This window comes from Lissotriton vulgaris, chromosome 3_1, assembly GCF_964263255.1.
Source record: "Lissotriton vulgaris chromosome 3_1, aLisVul1.2, whole genome shotgun sequence".
In the NCBI taxonomy this organism is placed as follows: domain Eukaryota; kingdom Metazoa; phylum Chordata; class Amphibia; order Caudata; family Salamandridae; genus Lissotriton; species Lissotriton vulgaris.
In genome coordinates, this window is record NC_141689.1 from 151,867,717 (window position 1) to 151,887,018 (window position 19,302).

Below are 19,302 nucleotides of genomic sequence, written 5' to 3' on the forward strand. Positions count from 1 at the left end.
GACGGTAGGAGTCACAGGAGGTGGGCTTTTTATCTGGCTTCAGGAGGGAGGTGATAACGACCTCGCGCATAGAGCAGGGTACAAGACACCCACCTTAATGACATTGAATCGTCTAAACTAAAGAGACTTTGGGTCGGCCATGTTTTTTCTTCTCCCTCTTTGGGGAAAAAGAATGGCATAGTTATACTTGTTCATAAAAAGTTTGCTGTTACTGATTCTCAATTTGAAATTGATTCTGATGGTCGTTTTGTACTACTAAGACTGAAAATTGATAAGGTGCCTATTGTTATTTTTAATGTTTACGCTCCAGTTACTGTTGATCATACCTTTTGGCCCCGCATTTCAGACAAATTGGTTTCCCTAAACGATAATTATATTATTTTTGGTGGTGACTGCAATCAGATACATGATCCCTTCCTTGACAGGCATTCCCCAGTTACCTTCATTCGATCCAAAATGCATAATCAATTTACGTCAGCTATTTGTCGTAAATCCCTAACTGACATTTGGAGACTCTGTCACCCTGATCTCCAAGAATACAGTTATTTTTCCCCTCCTCACAAAACCCAATCCCGTATCGATTACCTTTTCCTTAGTAAATCCCTTACTCAATGTGTCCTTGCTTCTGAAATTGGCTCATTTCTCATATCCGATCATGCCCCTGTCTTAGTAGATTTTGACCTACTTCCCTTTTCTCCTTCTCCTGGCAGATGGCGCTTTAACAACTCCCTCTTGGCTGATTCTAAGTTTACAGACCCGTTCGGTGCTTTTATTACTGACTTTTTTCACACTAATTCCACACCTGACTCCTCCCCTGTTATGTTATGGGACTCCTTCAAAGCAACGGCCAGAGGATTTATAATTAATTTTGTCTCTAAAAAACGGAAGGGTTTCGAACGTCAATCTTCCCTCCTTTTAGCAAAAATTAAAAAGTTAGAATATTCATATTATCAATCCCCCTCTGATTCTTCTCTTAAAGATCTTATCTCTGCAAAAGTTGCTTTTAATAAGTCCTCCACTGATGCCGCATCCTCTTATCTACTAAAATGCAGTGCCCGCTACTACGGCGGTCAAAACAAAATGGGTAAACTTTTATCCAACTACCTAAAAACGCGTCAAGATAGGACCCGGATTACCTCCATAACTGATTCGAATGGAATCTCACACTTCAAAGATGAAGACATTCTAAATAATTTTGTTTCTTTTTATAAACAACTTTATACCCCTGAATCCCCTCCTCTTCCTGATGATTTGACCTCTTACTTTCACTCTCTCACGCCCCTTCTTCTTCCCATGTTGACTTTTCCCCGCTCGAATCTAACGTCACTTTAGCAGAAATCTCTCACGCAGTTTCGGTACTTCGTCGTGGCAAAGCCCCTGGTCCTGATGGGTTTACTATTGAATTTTATAGCCACTTCTCCAAGCAACTCCTACCCCAATTACTTTTTCTTTTCAATTCCTTTATCTCTGATGGCTCTTCTCATGGTACTTTTCAAGAAGCAATGATCTGCCTCATTCCCAAAGACAACAAAGACCCTACACTATGCAAAAATTATCGACCCATTTCCCTTGTAAATACCGATTACAAAATCTTTGCCAAATTACTTGCCCTCCGTATAGACCCCATTTTACCTGAAATCATTGGTCCAGAGCAATCTGGTTTTGTCAAAGGTCGCTTATCATCTGATAATTCGAGAGTTTTCTTTAATGTCCTCAGTAAAGCTTCCACTATTCAATACCCTTTAGCAGCTATTGCTCTTGACGCCGAAAAGGCTTTTGACCGTATTAGCTGGGAGTTTATGTTCCGTGCTCTTTCCTGGATTGGCTTCCCCCCAAAATTAATTTCCCTCATCGCTCTCCTATACTCTGGCCCCAGAGCTTCTATTTTCGCTAATGGTAAAGTTTCCGATTATTTTTCCCTCTCCAGAGGGGTTCGTCAAGGCTGCCCTTTATCCCCCTTATTGTTTATTGTTGCACTAGAGCCCTTTTTAACAAAGATCAGACAAGATAATCTCATTACTGGTTTCAACCCTGGTCCCGCCCAAGTCAAAGTATCAGTCTATGCAGACGATATTCTTTTTTATTGTTCCAACCCTGAATCCACTATTCCCTCCTTTCTTCGTCAAGTTGAAGCTTTCTCCTTAGTTTCAGGATACCGCCTTAATCGTGATAAATGCGAGATCCTTCCCCTTAATGTATCCTGCCTACGGCATTACTTTGACCAAACTGGGTTTTCCTGGCAACCTTCAAAAATTAAATATTTAGGCCTTTGGTTTTCCTCTTCCATTTCGGATACTCTAAAATTCAACTTTGATTGTATCTCCAAGAAACTCTCGGATTCTATCACTAAATGGAACCCACTATTTCTTTCTTGGTGGGGGAGATTAGACTCAATTAAGATGATGCTAGCCCCTATTATTTTATACTCCCTTTCTATGATTCCTGTCCGCATTCCTCATTATTATTTCAAAAGATTAGACTCTCTTTTGTCTAAATTTCTTTGGCAGAACAAACCTCCTCGAATTGCGCTATCCTTTCTTAAAAAGGACAAGTCTCGAGGAGGATTGAAATTCCCAGATTTCAAATCTTATCATTACTCCTTTTCCCTGAGGCAATCTCTTCGTTGGATATCTACTGATCCTCCTACTTATCCGCCAATTTGGCTATCCTTAGAAAAGTCTTTCATTTCTCCCTTTGACTTTTCAGAAATCCTGGCCTTTTCGGCTCACACTTCTTTCTTGCGTTCTCCTATTATTGCGCACTCGTGTCACATTCTTACTCCCCTCATCCCCTCTACTTATCCTTCCTCTGCTTCTCTATCTCACCAATCCATTTGGCACAATAAACAGCTCCGTATTAAAAATCGTTCCTTCTGTTGGAAATCCTGGCGCTCTAAAGGCATAAAATGGATCTCGCAGTTGCTTTATGATGGAGTTCCCTTCTCCTTTTCTGAATTGCAGTCTCGTTATCTTCTTCCCAACTCTTTTCATAAACAATATAATCTACTCCTTCCTGCACTCCTTTCTTTCCTCCAATCCCTTCCACTTTCTTCTGAATTTCCCCCTCTCTACCCTCCTTTGTCTCCTCTCTTGAATTCCTCTCCTTCTGCCTCTCGCATCTACTCCTGCTTAATAACACCTTCGGAACGCTCTAAATCTCGCACTGAACTGGCCTGGGAATAAGATTTATCAGTCACATGGTCTGTCTCTTTATGGGATAAGCTTTGGATTAAAATTCACAAAACCTCTCATGCTGCCAATACCACACAAATCCTTTATTTTATTTATCAAAGATTATTGTTCTCTCCATCCAAATTAGCCTCTTTCTCCCCTGATTTTTCTTCGACATGTTGGTCCTGTTCATCCTCTTCGGCTGATTTGTCCCATATGTTATTTCACTGCCCTAACGTTACCTCCTTTTGGCATATAATTTGGTCACGTATTTCTACTATCTTTCATTTTTAACTCCCCTTCTCTCCACCCATTGCTTTCCTAGGCATCCTTTCTCCAGAGTTGCCTCAATCCCCTTCTCACTACAAGCTATTAGACCTTTTTCTCGCAGTAGCCTTCCACTTAATCACCTCCAATTGGAAAGATTCCTCAAAACTTACCTATTCTGCCTGGTGGAACGCTATTTGCTTTAATCACCGTCTTGATACCAACTATGTATCCCGTTTCCCTTGCCATCAAACGTGACCTACTCTGGATTCCACTCACCGATTACCTTTCCTCCACTTCTTCTCCCTCTCCCCCTCCTGTCAACATTGCTCCCTTTAATTTGCCAGATGCAGTTCGTAAACCCCCTTGAACATTACATCGTTGTCTTTTTGCCTATTCCTATATCGTTTTTTATCCTACCAATTGTATTTATATGATTATATGCTCGCATGCTTTTTCGCATTCAATGTAATTTGTGCACTTGCTACTATATTTGACTTTAATCTTATTGTCTTATTTTCATTTTTATTTTTATCTCTCTCCTTCTTTTTTCATGAAGGAGAGTGTATCGTTTATTGATTCCGCTTTTTTATTCCTTTGCATTGTTTTATTCTAGTATTCCTTGTATTCTATTATCTCTTCATGCATTTTCACTTTTTGTATTTTCTGTTTGGTCTCAATAAACTTGAACTTAAAACTCCTGTTCCTTCCTGGGCACACATGGAGCCAGCATTACAAGCCAGATTTCTGCCTTCCTGGAGAGATGTGCCAACGACTCTCATGAAGGAGCACAAGGAGGGATTGCCAGCCAGGAAGGTATCATCTCCTTCCTGCATGAAGTCACTTAGGTGTTAGCCCCAAAAGGCAGGCTTCATTGGTGAAGCTGTCTTTGAAGAGCAGATGTGGCACACAAGGGGGGGGGGGTTGTTCCATTGCTGACAGGCTAGCAAAGGGAGCAGAGAGGGGAATCCAGTTGCCAACCAGTTGCCAACCCGTTTCCCAACAAGACAGGTAGCCCTGAGGTAGCCATACCCCAGGGTGGGCTAGTGAGGTCTGTACCCCAGTAGATGGGTCTCACCATCTTGGGAGTGGGCAGCCAGAATGGTGCATTCTGGGATAGCCAGATGCAACACTCCACAGGAAGAGGTCGTCAGGTGGGAGGAAATATCTTTTCTCATTGGCTACCAACCGCATCCTGCCCTAAGGGCCCTTTCAGAACATTAAGAGTGCATCCCTGGCACCCAGGCCTCAGATTTTGCTCAACTCAGAAGAAGGACCGAATGGCACTGCCCTGCTGCACCGTATGACCAGCAAAGAGATGTGCTGATGAAGACTGCACCTGCTGCACCTGGTGACTATCGAAGAGAGGGACTGTGGCCGATGTGTACTGAGCAAGGAGAAGACGTCTCCAGAATAGAGTCAAGCCAAGAGACTCCAAGGGCCACCTGATGGCCTCCTACTCTCAGCACAGGGACATAACAGCTGAAGAAGCCTACTGGGGCAAGTTGGTAACCCAAAGTCTTCAGACCGCCACCACCGCCCCTGTGCAGCACTGAGGACCAAAACCTTATGCACAGAGTTGCACCCTAGTTCGGTGAGCCTGGCAGTGCTGTCAGAGAGTTGCTGGGACCCTCAGAAGGGAAGTTATCGACCCAGGAAAGACTGGCCTAGGCCTGTGTCAAGGGCGGCTGGTAGTCCAGTTGTGACTAGACTTCGGTCAGACTGTATACGACAACCAGGACCCCCTCACCATCTTCGTGAACTGAGGAATCCCTGCAGGAAGATGCCCCTTGACTGTGTTGCATCCCCTGCATCCTTTTATTTTTTTAATTTGTTTATAGGCATTTAAGCAAAGACATATCAACAAGATAGTCAAACACAGGAATGAATAGGAAGAGGGAGGGGAAATCAGGATACATACAGTACACATCAGCTTATACATTCTCACAATATGGGGATGGGTGAGCCAAACACTTTATCAGAGGGACTTTTCAGGTTGAGTGCATGGAGGCTAAGTGACACAACAGCACCGGACGTCGCCTTCCTCACGGAAACCTGGATGAACGCCTCCTCAGCCCCCGACATCGTCATAGCCATCCCGGACGGCTACAAAATCACCCGGGAGGACCGCACTAACAAAACAGGAGGAGGGATCGCCATCATCTACAGAATCACCAACACCGAAGACGCCACCCCCACCACTGAACTCCTACACTTCCAGATCCACACCAACCCTCAGTCCACCCTCAGAGGAACACTCATCTACCAACCCCCGGGCCCACGCACACAATTCAGCGAGCCCATCACCGACCTCATCAGCCCGCACGCCTTAGCCTCACCAGAGTACATTCTCCATGGGGACCTCAACTTCCACCTAGAAAACAACAACGACAATGCCACCTCCACCCTACTTGACAACCTCACCAGCCTCGGACTCAAGCAACTGGTGAACTCTCCTACGCACTGCGCCGGCCACACCCTCGACACTATCTTCTCAGCGAGCAACCACTTCGCCTTCAACCACGCCGCAGGACTGCACTGGACCGACCACAGCTGCATACACTTCACATTCAAGAGGACAACATCATACCAGCACATGCTTCGAATCCCCCGCAGATGCTGGAGCAAAATCACCACGGACCAACTCACCGCATCTCTCAGCCAGAACCCACCCACTGACACCAACGCACCCGACACCAGCAGCGCGGCACTCAACCTCACACACTGGATCACCATCTGCGCAGACAACCTCGCCCCACTAAAGAACGCCAACAACAAGACCTCCACCAGAAAACCCTTATGGTTTAGAGACGCCCTCAAAGCCGCAAAGAAATCCTGTCGTAATCTCGAAAAGACCTGGCGAAAAGAACGAACTCCGGAAAACATGACTGCCCTCAAAACTGCCACCCGCGAATATCATCAGCAGATCCGGAACACCAAGAGGACATCGCTCAAGGAATGACTTGACAACAACACCCACAACAGCAAGGAACTCTTCAGCATCGTCAAAGAGTTCTCCAACCCCAACGCCAGTAACATCGACATTGCCCCGACGCAAGACCTCGGCAACTCCCACTCATCCTTCTTCCACCGCAAGATCGCAGACATACATGACAGCTTCGGACCCCAACATCCACCTCCGGACACCAGCCCAGCGACCCCCACCACCACCATCAACTCCTGGACTCCCATCAGCAGCGAAGACACCATCCACGCCATGAACACCATCCACTCCGGCTCCCCCTCCGACCCCTGCCTTCATCACATCTTCAACAAGACCAACACCATCATCGCCCCCCACCTACGGAACATCATCAACTGCTCCTTCGCATCAGCTACCTTCCCTGAGAGCTGGAAGCACGCTGAGATTAACGCCCTCCTGAAAAAACCCACCGCAGACCCCAGGGACCTCAAGATCTTCCGGCCCATCTCACTCCTTCCCTTCCCGGCGAAAGTCATCGAGAAGACCGTCCACAAACAACTGACCACCTTCCTCGAGGACAACAACGTACTCGACCCCTCCCAGTCCGGATTCCGGGCAAACCACAGCACCAAGACGGCCCTCATGGCAGCCACAGATGACATCAGAACCCTGATGGACAATGGGGAAACAGCCACCCTCATCCCCCTGGACCTCTCAGCAGCCTTCGACACCGTAAGCCACTGCACTCTACTACACCAACTCAACAACACGGGTATCCAGCGGAAGGCCCTGGAATGGATCTCCTCATTCCTCACCGGCAGAACGCAGAGAGTCCGCCTCCCTCCCTTCCGCTCCCCGGCGACAGAAATCATCTGCGGCGTACCCCAAGGTTCCTCACTCAGCCCTACACTCTTCAACATCTACATGAGCCCCCTCGCCACCATCGCACGGAAACACAACATCAACATCATCTCCTACGCCGACGACACCCAGCTGATACTCTCCCTCACCAAGGACCCAGCCACCGTCAAATCCAACTTCCAGGAAGGAATGAAAGACGTAGCAGACTGGATGAAGCACAGCTGTCTCAAACTCAACTCTGACAAGACGGAGGTCCTCATCCTCGGACCATCCCCCTCGGCTTGGGACGACTCCTGGTGGCCCCCGGTGCTGGGCACCGCACCGACACCCACAGACCACGCATGCAACCTGGGCTTCATCCTAGACTCCTCACTCACAATGACCAAAGAAGTCAACGCCGTCTCATCCTCATGCTTCAACACCCTACGCATGCTCCGGAAGATCTTCCGATGGATCCCCACCGAACCCAGAAAAACATTCGCCCAGGACCTCGTCACCAGCCAACTGGACTACGGTAACGCCCTCTACGCAGGAACAACCGCCAAACTCCAGAACCGCCTCCACGCATACAAAACGCCTCCGCACGACTCATCCACAACATTCCCAGCCACAACCACATCTCTACACACCTGAGAAATCTTCACTGGCTCCCCGTCAGCAAAAGGATCACGTTCAGACTGCTCACCCACGCACACAAAGCACTTCACAACTTGGGACCTGAATACCTCAACAACCGACTCACGTTCTACACCCCCACCCGCCAGCTGAGGTCCACCAACCTCGCCCTCGCCATCGTCCCTTGGATCCGCAGAGCCACCACTGGAGGAAGATCCTTCTCCTACCTCGCAGCAAAGACCTGGAACTCCCTCCCCACTTACCTCCGACTGACCCAGGACCACCACAGCTTCAGGAAGCACCTCAAGACCTGGCTCTTCGAGCAGTAGCAGCACCCCCTCCCCCAGCACCTTGAGGCCATCCCGGTGAGTAGCTTGTTCTACAAATTCTATGATTGATTGATTGATTGGGTAAGTAAGGCACCTCATCAGGCAGGGGCTCTGTCCCCACATCTGGCTAAGCCACCTCCATGTACGAAGAGGAATTGTACCCTCTTTGTCCCAAGCAAGTTGTCAGCAATTCCAAAATCTCCTCAGGCATGATCATGGTGGCTTGAGTTCTCAATAGTTAGAGAGCTGCTCCTGGTAGTATGTAGCATCCTGTAGCCAGTCCGCAATCATTGGTGCAGGCCATCTGCCCCAGTGGATGGTCACCCGCATTTTGCCCAGTAGTAGTAGCATTGATGTCATGCGTCAGGCTTCAGGGGAGCAGAAATCTTTGACATATGCCATATCAGTATGGTCTGAGATGGCAAGAGACCAGTGATCTGGGTGAGGGCACTGTGGACATCGGTCCAGTGAGTAGCCACGTGTAGGTAATCACAAGCGAGGTGCAGGAATGTAGCCTGTGGGGCGGCGCACCTCAGGCAGTGCGCCTCATCAATCAGACCCATACACTACAATGGTTTCGGGGTGCAGTATAGTCTCAGAAACTTAAAGTGAATGAGCCGGAGTTTGTAATTGGGTGACAAAGCCGTAGCCTGACAGCAGCAATAAAGCCACTGTGCTTCTGTGAATGGGGATTGCAGTCCAGCTCCTGTGCCGAATGAACCATGGGGGCACATGCCTGTGCCTTTTACTGCATTGTGGCGTACAATTGGGCGATCAATTTCTGGGGGAAGGGGTTCGTTAAGAGGTGTTCCAGTACATGCAGTGTGGGAGGTGGTGCAGGGAATGTATTTTGTACCATGCGGCATGTAGCACGAACCAGATGGTAGAGGAGGGCATCCAGCACAGCAGGGTCGGGCGCTCATCAGCCTCAAAATAGGACAGGTATTGATCATCTGGGTAGATATTTTCCAAGGTAAATAGACCATGCTGATGGGCTCTTCTTCTAGTGCCCTCGAGCATGCGATTGCGTGCGAGCGGCATAGAGTGAGCAAATATACAAGACAACATGGTGCATTGCCACAAGCCATCCCATGCCTAGCGAATGTATGACACTATGTCAAACTCTGCGCTTGGGTGATTGTAAGGCTGATATAGTGCAGTAGCTAGAGGCAGGGAGCTGCTTGGTCTGCCTCCACAGCTGTGTAGAGCTCGAACCAAGTGGACTATAGCCAAAAATGCATGTATTGGACTTGTGTGCAGTATGCGTATAGGCACATGTCAGGCGCATTCAGGCTGCCTTGTTGGAAGTGCAAGGTAAGCACCTCCCACACAATACACAGCTGTTTGCCTGCCCAGGCTAGGGAGATCACATTTGAGCACAGTTGTTTCAGAAATTGTGTGTTGGAAGGGAGGTTAAGGAAGAGCAGGCCTAAAAAAATCAGAAAAAAATATACCAGAACTGCAGGTCTAGTGACTTGAATAATCTACTCAATTTACCTGTAATACACTTTACCTGACCCAAAAACTTGTCTTGAATTGTGTGATCCTGGCAAATATTTTATTTCACCGTCACATTTGTCTTTCATTGCCACATTCCAGGCTACCTTCAAATATGTCATTTTAGCATGTATGCTGTACAAAAAACTCTGTTGGTCGATTTAATACGCAAAACTTTTGCTCCATGCATAAAATAAATCTAGCCCACAGATATTGTACACCTGATAACTGACTTGCCTCTAAGTTCATTGATAGAATTGTCATCAGGGTAGGGGACAGGAATATTTTGCAGTTCATATTTCAGAAACTCTCTCTAAATGTATCAATAAAGCAAGATGCAGTAGCGCACTATTGTTTACAGACAGACATTTTCCAACGAAATGGCCACAACTTTCTCACTACCATGCAGTTTTATTGATACAAACACTAATGTGTGGAAATCTAGTTTCAGCAAATATTTACCATTTCACATCACCAAGTAAAGTATTCCGATTTGTTTTGATCATATTAAAATCCATCTCACCTTAAAATGGCAAAAAACGTGCTTTTCTAACTAATGAAATATATTTAAAAACATGTGTACAGTTCATCTAGAAGCTATGTAATTGCTGTATGCACAGCACGACTGCTAGACAGTTCACTTTACAAAATCCTCAAACTTTTAAAGTCAGAAAAATAAAAGTAAAAGTCACTCTCCAGGATAAATAAGCAGTGATTTGGCAAAAGACACAGTCTCACATTTGACATCGGTCTTTAAACACACAGTAAATGTGACAAAATGAAAACAAGTGAGACACCTTTATTGCTCATTAACTTTGAGAATGAGCAGATAACCTGTTATTTACCAGCTCGCCAAACAGAGAAGGCCCTAAAAATAGCTCGACTATATAAAATGTTCAATCAAAACTAGGCAAGACGATGGGGGTCGAACCCTGTGTGCACTGGAAAGCTATTTATTGGATAAAATATTTCTCGCCATAGAGAGTGAGCAAGTAGATTTCTTGAGGCCTGAAGAAGTATAGGAATTTGGGTAGGACAATCATTTTAGAAATGGATATCCTCCCTCCATGGAAAGGGGTAGCTGGGACAAGTCCAGAACTCAGTCTTCAAGCCAGGCCATAGCCCTTCCATAGTTCGCCCTCCAGAGTCCATCCATTTCTTGGCTGAGCCAGATACACAAATAGCAAACTGGGGCATTGGCTCACTGCAGGGGGTAGACAGGCTTGAATGGATGTGTAACGGAAGGGAGTTAACAGTTTCTTCAGCATCCTTCATCCCTTGCATCAGGACCGCTCCATAGGAATCCCTTGCAATGAGGATAAAGTGCCTTGATCGGTTGAAGAACAGCTCCTCCTGTGAAGGTAACTGTTCTTGGTCCCCTGACTAGCTCCCCGAAGAAGTTGGTCGCCCTAAGTACTTCTAACATCCGCAGTGGCACTTACCTAAGTTTTCTTTGAAAAAGTTCATAAGTCTCAAATTCATTGACTTTGCCAAGGCTTGTTCCCAGTTGACTAAAAATGCACTGATTTATTATTACTCGTAAAATCTATACCTCCGGAACCCTCCAATGGATCTTTTTTGTCCTGATGTCTAAATTATTATAAAAATACAACCTATTTTTATGAATTGGTGTCGGATTTCTTGAGTGTTGTGTCGATTTCTTCTTGGATTGTTGTTGGTGCTGTTTAAATGCTTAATACTTGTTCCTCTGTGTAAGCTTTGCTGCTTAGTGCCACAGCTACCCAGGATTGAGCTGAGGGTTTGACAAACGAAACCCAAGAGTCCTAAAGGGTAAGTGTGTTACACAGTGTGGTTGAACACAACCACACCATAAAATACACCCCATTTCCTCACACATACATGAACTTGTTTGTGGCTAGCATGACATAAATACCTATTGCCTGCTCCAAACCGACAGGGAAAGGACAGAGGTTTAGACTGTTTGTGATGCTGCAGTGGTTTAAAGATGGCTGAAGAATTAGTCTGGGAAGCCATAAGAGAAATGTCCTATATCATCAATACTCAACACAGTATGGGGTAACCCTGTGTTACTCAGAACTAGGGTATTTATAATCATTAGCTAAAATGGTGGTTCTTTCTGAATATTTCTCCCTTATTGCACTTTCGGTAGAGTCCATATCAACAAGTCCTGTTCTTTGCCCAAACTATCAGCCAGGTGTGTACACACACACATACTCACACACACACACGAGGAGACACCCTACAACGCAAAACGAAGAGCCATGACTACTCTGTATATATTTATGTCTATGCAAAATATTTAGTCCAACATGTGAACCAAGGACTCACCTAAACTGATGGGTAATTACTTAAGGTGTGCGGTCTGATACTGGTTCCAACTGGTACTTGCTTCACGTGTCGCACTAAGTATTTTATTCTCTTATTGCCTGTGTTTCTAGGTTAATGATCGCAGTTATCGGTGCCCCTCATTTGATCATGTAAAATTCTACACCTAGTTCAATTTTTGCAAAATATCCTGGTTTTTGGTTTTCAAAGTCTGGTCACCCTACCCTAGCGCCCCGGTGCTACATCCTCTGCTACACAAATGGTAGCCATGTCCCTGTATTACCATAAAATTAATACATTTTATAGGAGAAAAAACAAATATCTAACCAACCAAAGGGAAAGGACAAACCTTTGAAGGTAGCCGGTGCAGCTTACCGAGGAGGACTCTCGAGGCGCTCAATGCCCTGTGCCGATGACTGTTCCGGGAGCAGAAGTTTGCCTCTTTCCTCCACAGCGGAGGCAGTGGTGTCTCTCCATATTCCGGCACCTACCGACTGCGCCATGTACTGGAGCACAGAGCTGTCAATGCTTAGCCAGTTTGAGGGTAACCTGAAAGAAACATGAAAGGCTAAATATACCCACAAATTAAACAAGCATTGGCAAAGCCAAAAGTTTTGGCTTTGTAAAACTGGGACGATGGTTACAATTATTTATATTTGTAATTATTTGCAGAAGGTGAGGGAAAAAAATATTTTGCCATCTTTATCTATAGGACTGCAACTAATTATTACACTTTTTAATTAACACTTGTATAAACATTTAATACAATACTGTACATCCAACTCAGCAGGCATGTGTACTTAGAACAAGCATTAAACTCCTTTTTAGTTTTAAAATGCACAACAGAGGATAATATAATTCTCACCGGCACAAATAAAAGGTACAATTGGCTTTGAAAAGCTGTAGCCTAAAGACATTGGTTAGAGACACAAAGATGGCTAAAAAAACCTACTTTTTAGGTTTCGCCTGGCGTCCGGTGCGCAGCAGCGTTCGTGCAGGCGAAATCTTTTGAGAAGCAGTATGTGGCTTTGTCCCGCCTCTCTCTTCCATTGGCTAGCTCCATAAATGGAGGCTAGCCATTGGAAGAGAGATATGTCCGTCATTGTCCGAGGCAATTCGTGGGCGTTCCGTACATTTTTTCCCTCTGCGCCCTTTTTAAAATGTCATGCGGCGGTGGGCGGTGGTTTATTTATTTATTTATTTTATGTTTGTTTTGGTCATTTCTCCGAAGATGGCGGCCGGGCAGTAGCTTACTTGAGAAGCTCCGCAGTGCCGTCTTGAACCAGCGTGTGCCAGTTCCCGCCCCCCTCCCGCTGTCCGTGTGCCCGTTCCCGCCCCCCTCCCGCTGTTCGTGTGCCTGTTCCCGCCCGCCCCTCCCGCTGTCCGTGTGCACGTTCCCGCCCCCCTCCCGCTGTCACGGCACCTCGGCTTGTTTTATCATGGTTGGGCAAATCTACTGCTGTTTAAAGCTCTTCGTGCTGCTGCTTTTTCAGGTTACACTACTGCCCACCCCGGCCTGGCAGCGAGAAAGCATCGGTGTGTTTGAGCAGGTGATGGGGCAGAGTTGTGCTGCTGCTTTTTCAGGTTACACTACTGCCCTCCCAGGCCTGGCAGCGAGAAAGCATCGGTGTGTTTGAGCAGGTGATGGGGCAGAGTTACCGGACAGTTGTGCCACCGTGTTTCGCAGTAACAACACGCCTTTTTACCATTACCCAACTCAACCTCATGTATTTCCCGAGCGCAGAAGACGAGTCAGTCACCCCAGATGTTGTACCCGTGACTCACAGGTCGTCGTCATATCCGCAGCCGACGCATTGACCCAGTGAGCTACATTACTGGCACAGAATCTTTTGTTTACGAAAGATTTCCAGGAAGTTGGGCGGCGAGGCACGCGGAGCGAAGGCAGACGTGCCGTGTGTCAGTCTCCGCCGCCCACCCCTGCCAGGACAGACGTGCCCCCTCCCGCGGCTTGCGTGACACTTCCTGTCCGCCTCCGGTCAGGTGACGTGCCGGGGAGGCGGGCTAGGCAGTATTTGTCCTTCCTTGTGCAGTGACTGGGTCTGCCAGCGGAGAGCATGCCGAGGAGCACAAGGAGCGCTCGCTCTGTCAGCCGCAAACCCCCCTCCTTTCTTTGGTGGCTTTGCTGACGTCTCTGCACATCTGGCTCCTCTTAGCGGCGGTTCGAGTCCAGAGAGAGTTTTCAGCTGAGGGTTGCACATACCTCCAGGCGGGGGGCACGCAGCAGTATTTTTAGGACAGCCTGGCCGAGGCCCACTGTCCTTGGGACAGGAGAGCCCCCTCAGACATGCACTTGCCGTCCCGGAGAGCAGTCTGCGCCAATCCACCTGGGGTTTCCAAAAGGTATTTTTATCTTTGTGTTTTTCCGAATATATAGATTGTGACAGGGCCATGTGCACCTCATGAGACATAACAAGACAGTGCATGCCGGCTGGATTTAAACTGCCTTGTGGTGGAGGAGAAATAAAATGAGGGAGCCAATATTAGCAGCTATATGCCTCTGCACTGCACCTGGGTTGACAGGTAGTAGAGATGGATACCAGCCCGCAATATTTCTGACGGTGCGTGATGGTTTGGTAGCTGAGTTGAGGTTGTTTCCTGGCCCAAATAAAAGATCTGCATATATCCGTCAGCTGTGCCAGTTCCACCCTTCGAAGGGGGAGTGGGAGGGTCTGGAACATGTATAAGAACTTAGGGTGGGCAGACATTTTAAAGGAGGCTGGTCTCCCCACTCATGAGAGGGTTTGTAATCGCCAAAATGAGGTGGCGGCTTTAAGGAAGTGCATCAGTTGTTTAAAATTGCTTCTGGTGCTTGTTAGATTTGTCAATTTGTTGCCCTTTACAGCTGAATTTAAGTGGGTGCGTTCTCAATGAATGGTGGTTGGTTTAGTAGTTTGTGGGATCCTCAAAGCTAGAATTAGTCTGCCTGCTGGACTTTAGTTTTCGTGGTTATGTTCTTCTAATTTTTAGTCCTGTGGTAGTTTCCTGGTACGTGTTCGGGTCTATTTGTGTTTCTGGAGTGTGCACGTGTGTAGTTTCAGGTAGCGTGAGTTCCTCACCCCCTCCCCCCTTGTTGCTTGTGTGTGCGTGAGCTCCTCCTCCCCCCTCCCCCTTGTGGCTTCTGCAAGCGTGAGCTCCTCACCCCCTCCCCCCCTCGTTGCTTGTGTGTGTGAGCTCCTCACCCCTCTCCCCCCTCATTGCTTGTGTGTGCGTGAGCTCATCACCCCCCTCCCCCCTTGTTGCTTGTGTGAGTGAGCTCCTCACCCCCCTCCCCCCTTGTTGCTTGTGTGTGCGTGAGCTCCTCCTCCCCCCTCCCCCTTGTGGCTTCTGCAAGCGTGAGCTCCTCACCCCCTCCCCCCCTCGTTGCTTGTGTGTGTGAGCTCCTCACCCCTCTCCCCCCTCATTGCTTGTGTGTGCGTGAGCTCATCACCCCCCTCCCCCCTTGTTGCTTGTGTGAGTGAGCTCCTCACCCCCCTCCCCCCTCGTGGCTTCTGCGTGCGTGAGCTCCTCACCCCCCTCCACCCTTGTGACTTCTGCGTGTGTGAGCTCCTCACCCCCCGCCCCCCCTCGTTGCTTGTGTGCGTGAGCTCCTCACCCCCTTCCCCTCATTGCTTGTGTGCGTGAGCTCCTCACCCCCTCCCCCCTCGTTGCTTGTGTGCGTGAGATCCTCACCCCCTCTCCCTCGTTGCTTCTGCGTGCGTGAGCTCCTCACCCCCCTCCCCCACTCGTTGCTTGTGTGCGTGAGCTCCTCCCCCTCCCCCCTTGTTGCTTCTGCGTGCGTAAGCTCCTCACCCCCCTCCCCCCTCGTTGCTTGTGTGTGCGTGAGCTCCTCACCCCCTCCCCCCTTGTTGCTTGTGTGTGCGTGAGCTCCTCAACCCCTCCCCCCTCGTTACTTGTGTGTGCGTGAGCTCCTCACCCCCCTCCCCCCCTCGTTGCTTGTGTGTGCGTGAGCTCCTCACCCCCTCCCCCCTCGTTGCTTGTTATCATTATTATTATTATACATAATGATAATAATAATAATATGAAGGGGGCAGATGTTATACATTTTCTTTCTTTTTTTCAGTAAGGGTTAGAGAAACGTAGTTCAGTACTTTTTTCCACATGTACAAACAGAATCCCGGCGTCGCCGCGGGGAGACTGTGTGCCAGGCTGCACACATAAAACCTCCATTATTTAAGTGTAGTGCGAAGGAGACCATTTTAATCAGTATTCCCCTGCTGACCGTTTGACCCGGGGAGAGTTCAGATTAAAAATAATGTGCCCGTCTGAACCTTACTGTAGATTGGCGAGAGGAGGGTACGGGGGGGGCTGAGCCGGGGGTGGGGGTGCACGTACTTAAAAATGCAGGTGGAAAGATGGAAAGTTCACTTCAGCATCCTGCTTAGTTCGGTTGAAACTTACTTTGCAGCAGTGTTGTTCCCCTTTCATTGTCCTGACATTAGCGGAGCTGCCGAGCCGGTAGTCTTTCCTCGGCTTCTATTGCGCGGCGCAGGTTGTCCCCGCCAAGAGTTCGGTGTTTGGGCGACACTATTTACGCGTCGTCAGTCTTATGGCTCCGACGGACCTCCAGTGTTGCCACACAATACTCGTGGCCGTTCCTGTTTAGTGGTTATTGTGTTCGTTTAATTGTTTGATTGTTAATGCGTGTTACTTGGAGTTGCGGAGATGATGTGTTTTTGTTTTGTGGATTTGATTTGTGTATGTTTGCGGGTGCTGTGCTTCTTCGCTGATTGGTCTGTTCTCCAGGACTATTTTGGGTAAGAGTGTGTGTGTGGCTCTGTGTGTGTGTGGCTGTGTGTGTGTGTGTGGCTCTGTGTGTGTGTGTGGCTGTGTGTGTGTGTGGCTGTGTGTGTGTGTGTGGCTCTGTGTGTGTGTGGCTCTGTGTGTGTGGCTCTGTGTGTGTGTGGCTCTGTGTGTGTGTGTGGCTCTGTGTGTGTGTGGCTCTGTGTGTGTGTGTGTGTGTGTGGCTCTGTGTGTGTGTGGCTCTGTGTGTGTGTGTGTGGCTCTGTGTGTGTGTGTGGCTCTGTGTGTGTGTGTATGTGTGTGGCTCTATGTGTGTGTGTAGCTCTGTGTGTGTGGCTCTGTGTGGGTGCAAATGCAATAGGTCTTGCATTTGCGAGACATTAAGCTATTGGCATTGTAAATGACAATGCCATTTATTTATCTGTTTTCAAAACCAACACATAAATAAAAAGTTTGTTATTTACAATGCCAATAGCTCTAACTTTTGCAAAGGCGAGACCGTTGCATTGTAAATGCTTGTTTTAGTTCGTCACTAATTCACATTCCCTCTGTAAACCTTTCCTAAATGGTAGCTCATTGGGGCACCACATGTAAACAAGATCGCTCACCTAGCATTCTGGGATACGGTTGGGCTCTTTTAGAACCACAGATCAAATTATGGCGGTCCTGTACAGCACAGTCAAGGTATATGATGTCCTACGCCATTTCCACTCTCCACACTGTGTGGGAGAACTTAATATAGCAGCAACATTGGCTTGGCTGATGCACTAATTTCACATGGTGTTTTGTGAACTAGACGAATGGGTTTGGAAACGCTATGCTGACAGGAGTGTCACTCATGTGCAGCCAAACTAAGTGAGTGGGCAATCCACTTTCCATTCTGAACAGGCGTTGTTTAAACTCCTTTATGTTACAGTGTGTTTTTGTTCCTTCTGTTTTGTTGAGTGACACACAGCACAACAGTCCTCCCAGTTTTTTAGGGGACGGCACTGCTAATTCCCCACCTATTACATCACTCATGACATCTTCTATGGCATCATTGATAATATCAGCACAACATTTGCCATAAAAGTATTGCTGAGACAAATGTGCATGGCGAGGGCGTGAGTTATAGTTACCTTAGGGCACGAATTATAGGTACTTGAAATAACTGTAACTACAACTGCTGAATTTCTATGGTTTTGTGCGTATAAAATGTGAACCTAATTATAACAGCCCTTTAAAAAAATATATATAACCATTTAGACACTAATATACCCATCTATTCTTCCATCGACCTTGAGATATACATATATAAAACATATTTAATTTTCAGAAAAACACACATGTTGAGTGATGTAATATGTGACGTCATCAGCAGTGCATTGCGGGCGCGCGAGTTATAGTTAGCTGAACTAACTATAATGGGGGAATTTCTATGGTTTTGTACGAGTGAAATGTCCAACTAACTATGATGTTCCTGAAACCTATGGTTTTTTTCAGTGAATTTCTAAGGTTTTTTAAATGCTAATTCCTAACTATAACGTGCCTGAAACCTATGGTTTTTCAGTAAATTTTAATGGTTTTATTAAATGCTAATGTGTTAACTATAACATGCCTGAAACCTATGGTTTTTTCAGTTAATTTCTACGGTGTTTTAAATGCTAGTTTATAACTATGCTTACAGAGGTAGGACATGTGAAGAAAGAAGAAAAAACACACATAAAGAAGAAAAAGAAATGCAGAAAGAAGAAACAGAAGTCCTCAAAGACGAAGAAAAGTGCAGGAAGAAGGAAGACATGCAGAAAGAACAAACAGAGGAGCAGAAAGAGGCCTTGTAGCAAAATCATCCTGCACCCTCAACTTTTTCTGATGGGTACTGGTAACTGACTCTGACTAACCAGTCCTAGAGCCAGTGCTATGCTAAACGACACTTAGAATACAGTTAAAACACCTACACACACTAGGGAACACTATGCGTTGGGGTACCCATGTTATTAGCATGACCTCCTCTGTAAGCCCCTAGTATATAATAGGGCCGGGGGAATAAAACTACCTGTTAAAACGCGCAACAGGGTGCGTTTGCACACTGGTGAAACAAACAAGGGGGGCTGTGCTGACGTGTGCAGACACGCCCTGTGGCCGTTTAAATTTGTGTGATAAACTCCTCTTGAATCCTGAGTGTCCCTTGGGCACAACTACCCCACCAGGTATCTCCAGTTAGCGCCACAGAGCTGTGTTGCCGAGAGGTGTAAAAATGGGAACGGCCAGTGAGGAAATATAAATGTTATGGTCAAGTAATGTTCCCTAACGTGTACCCCACCGTCTCCATGTACCAGCTTAAAGTGCATGTAACTTCCCTCCTGTGCCAGCTATGAAGACGCAAATACATTTGCGTCCAACGTTAACATGTCCTCTTTCAGACCCACCCTGAATGGGTTGAATATTCCGTTTCTAAGTATGCCATGCCAACGTCTTTTTGTGGTGTACTTTACACGTTTTTCAGCTCTGGCGAAGTAGGCCCTGAAATTCTGCCATCAAGCTTTTTCCTGCCTTCTGACTCTGAAAGCCTCAGCCCAGGCTGTCTCTGTAC

The 19,302-nt window shown here is 47.1% G+C and overlaps 1 protein-coding gene across 7 annotated transcripts in view; it reads right to left on the minus strand.

The window, feature by feature from the left end:
* RUSC2 (RUN and SH3 domain containing 2) overlaps nt 1-19,302 on the minus strand; it is a 316,216-nt gene that overhangs the window by 9,679 nt on the left and 287,235 nt on the right. For 4 of the 7 annotated variants that reach the window (XM_086960231.1, XM_086960234.1, XM_086960230.1 and 1 more), the window contains one exon: nt 12,345-12,518. In XM_086960231.1, the coding sequence (XP_086816357.1) occupies nt 12,345-12,518 (174 nt within the window). Of the gene's footprint in view, nt 1-12,318; nt 12,519-19,302 lie in introns of all 7 variants that reach the window. The other 3 variants (XM_086960236.1, XM_086960235.1, XM_086960233.1) reach the window with 1 other exon arrangement.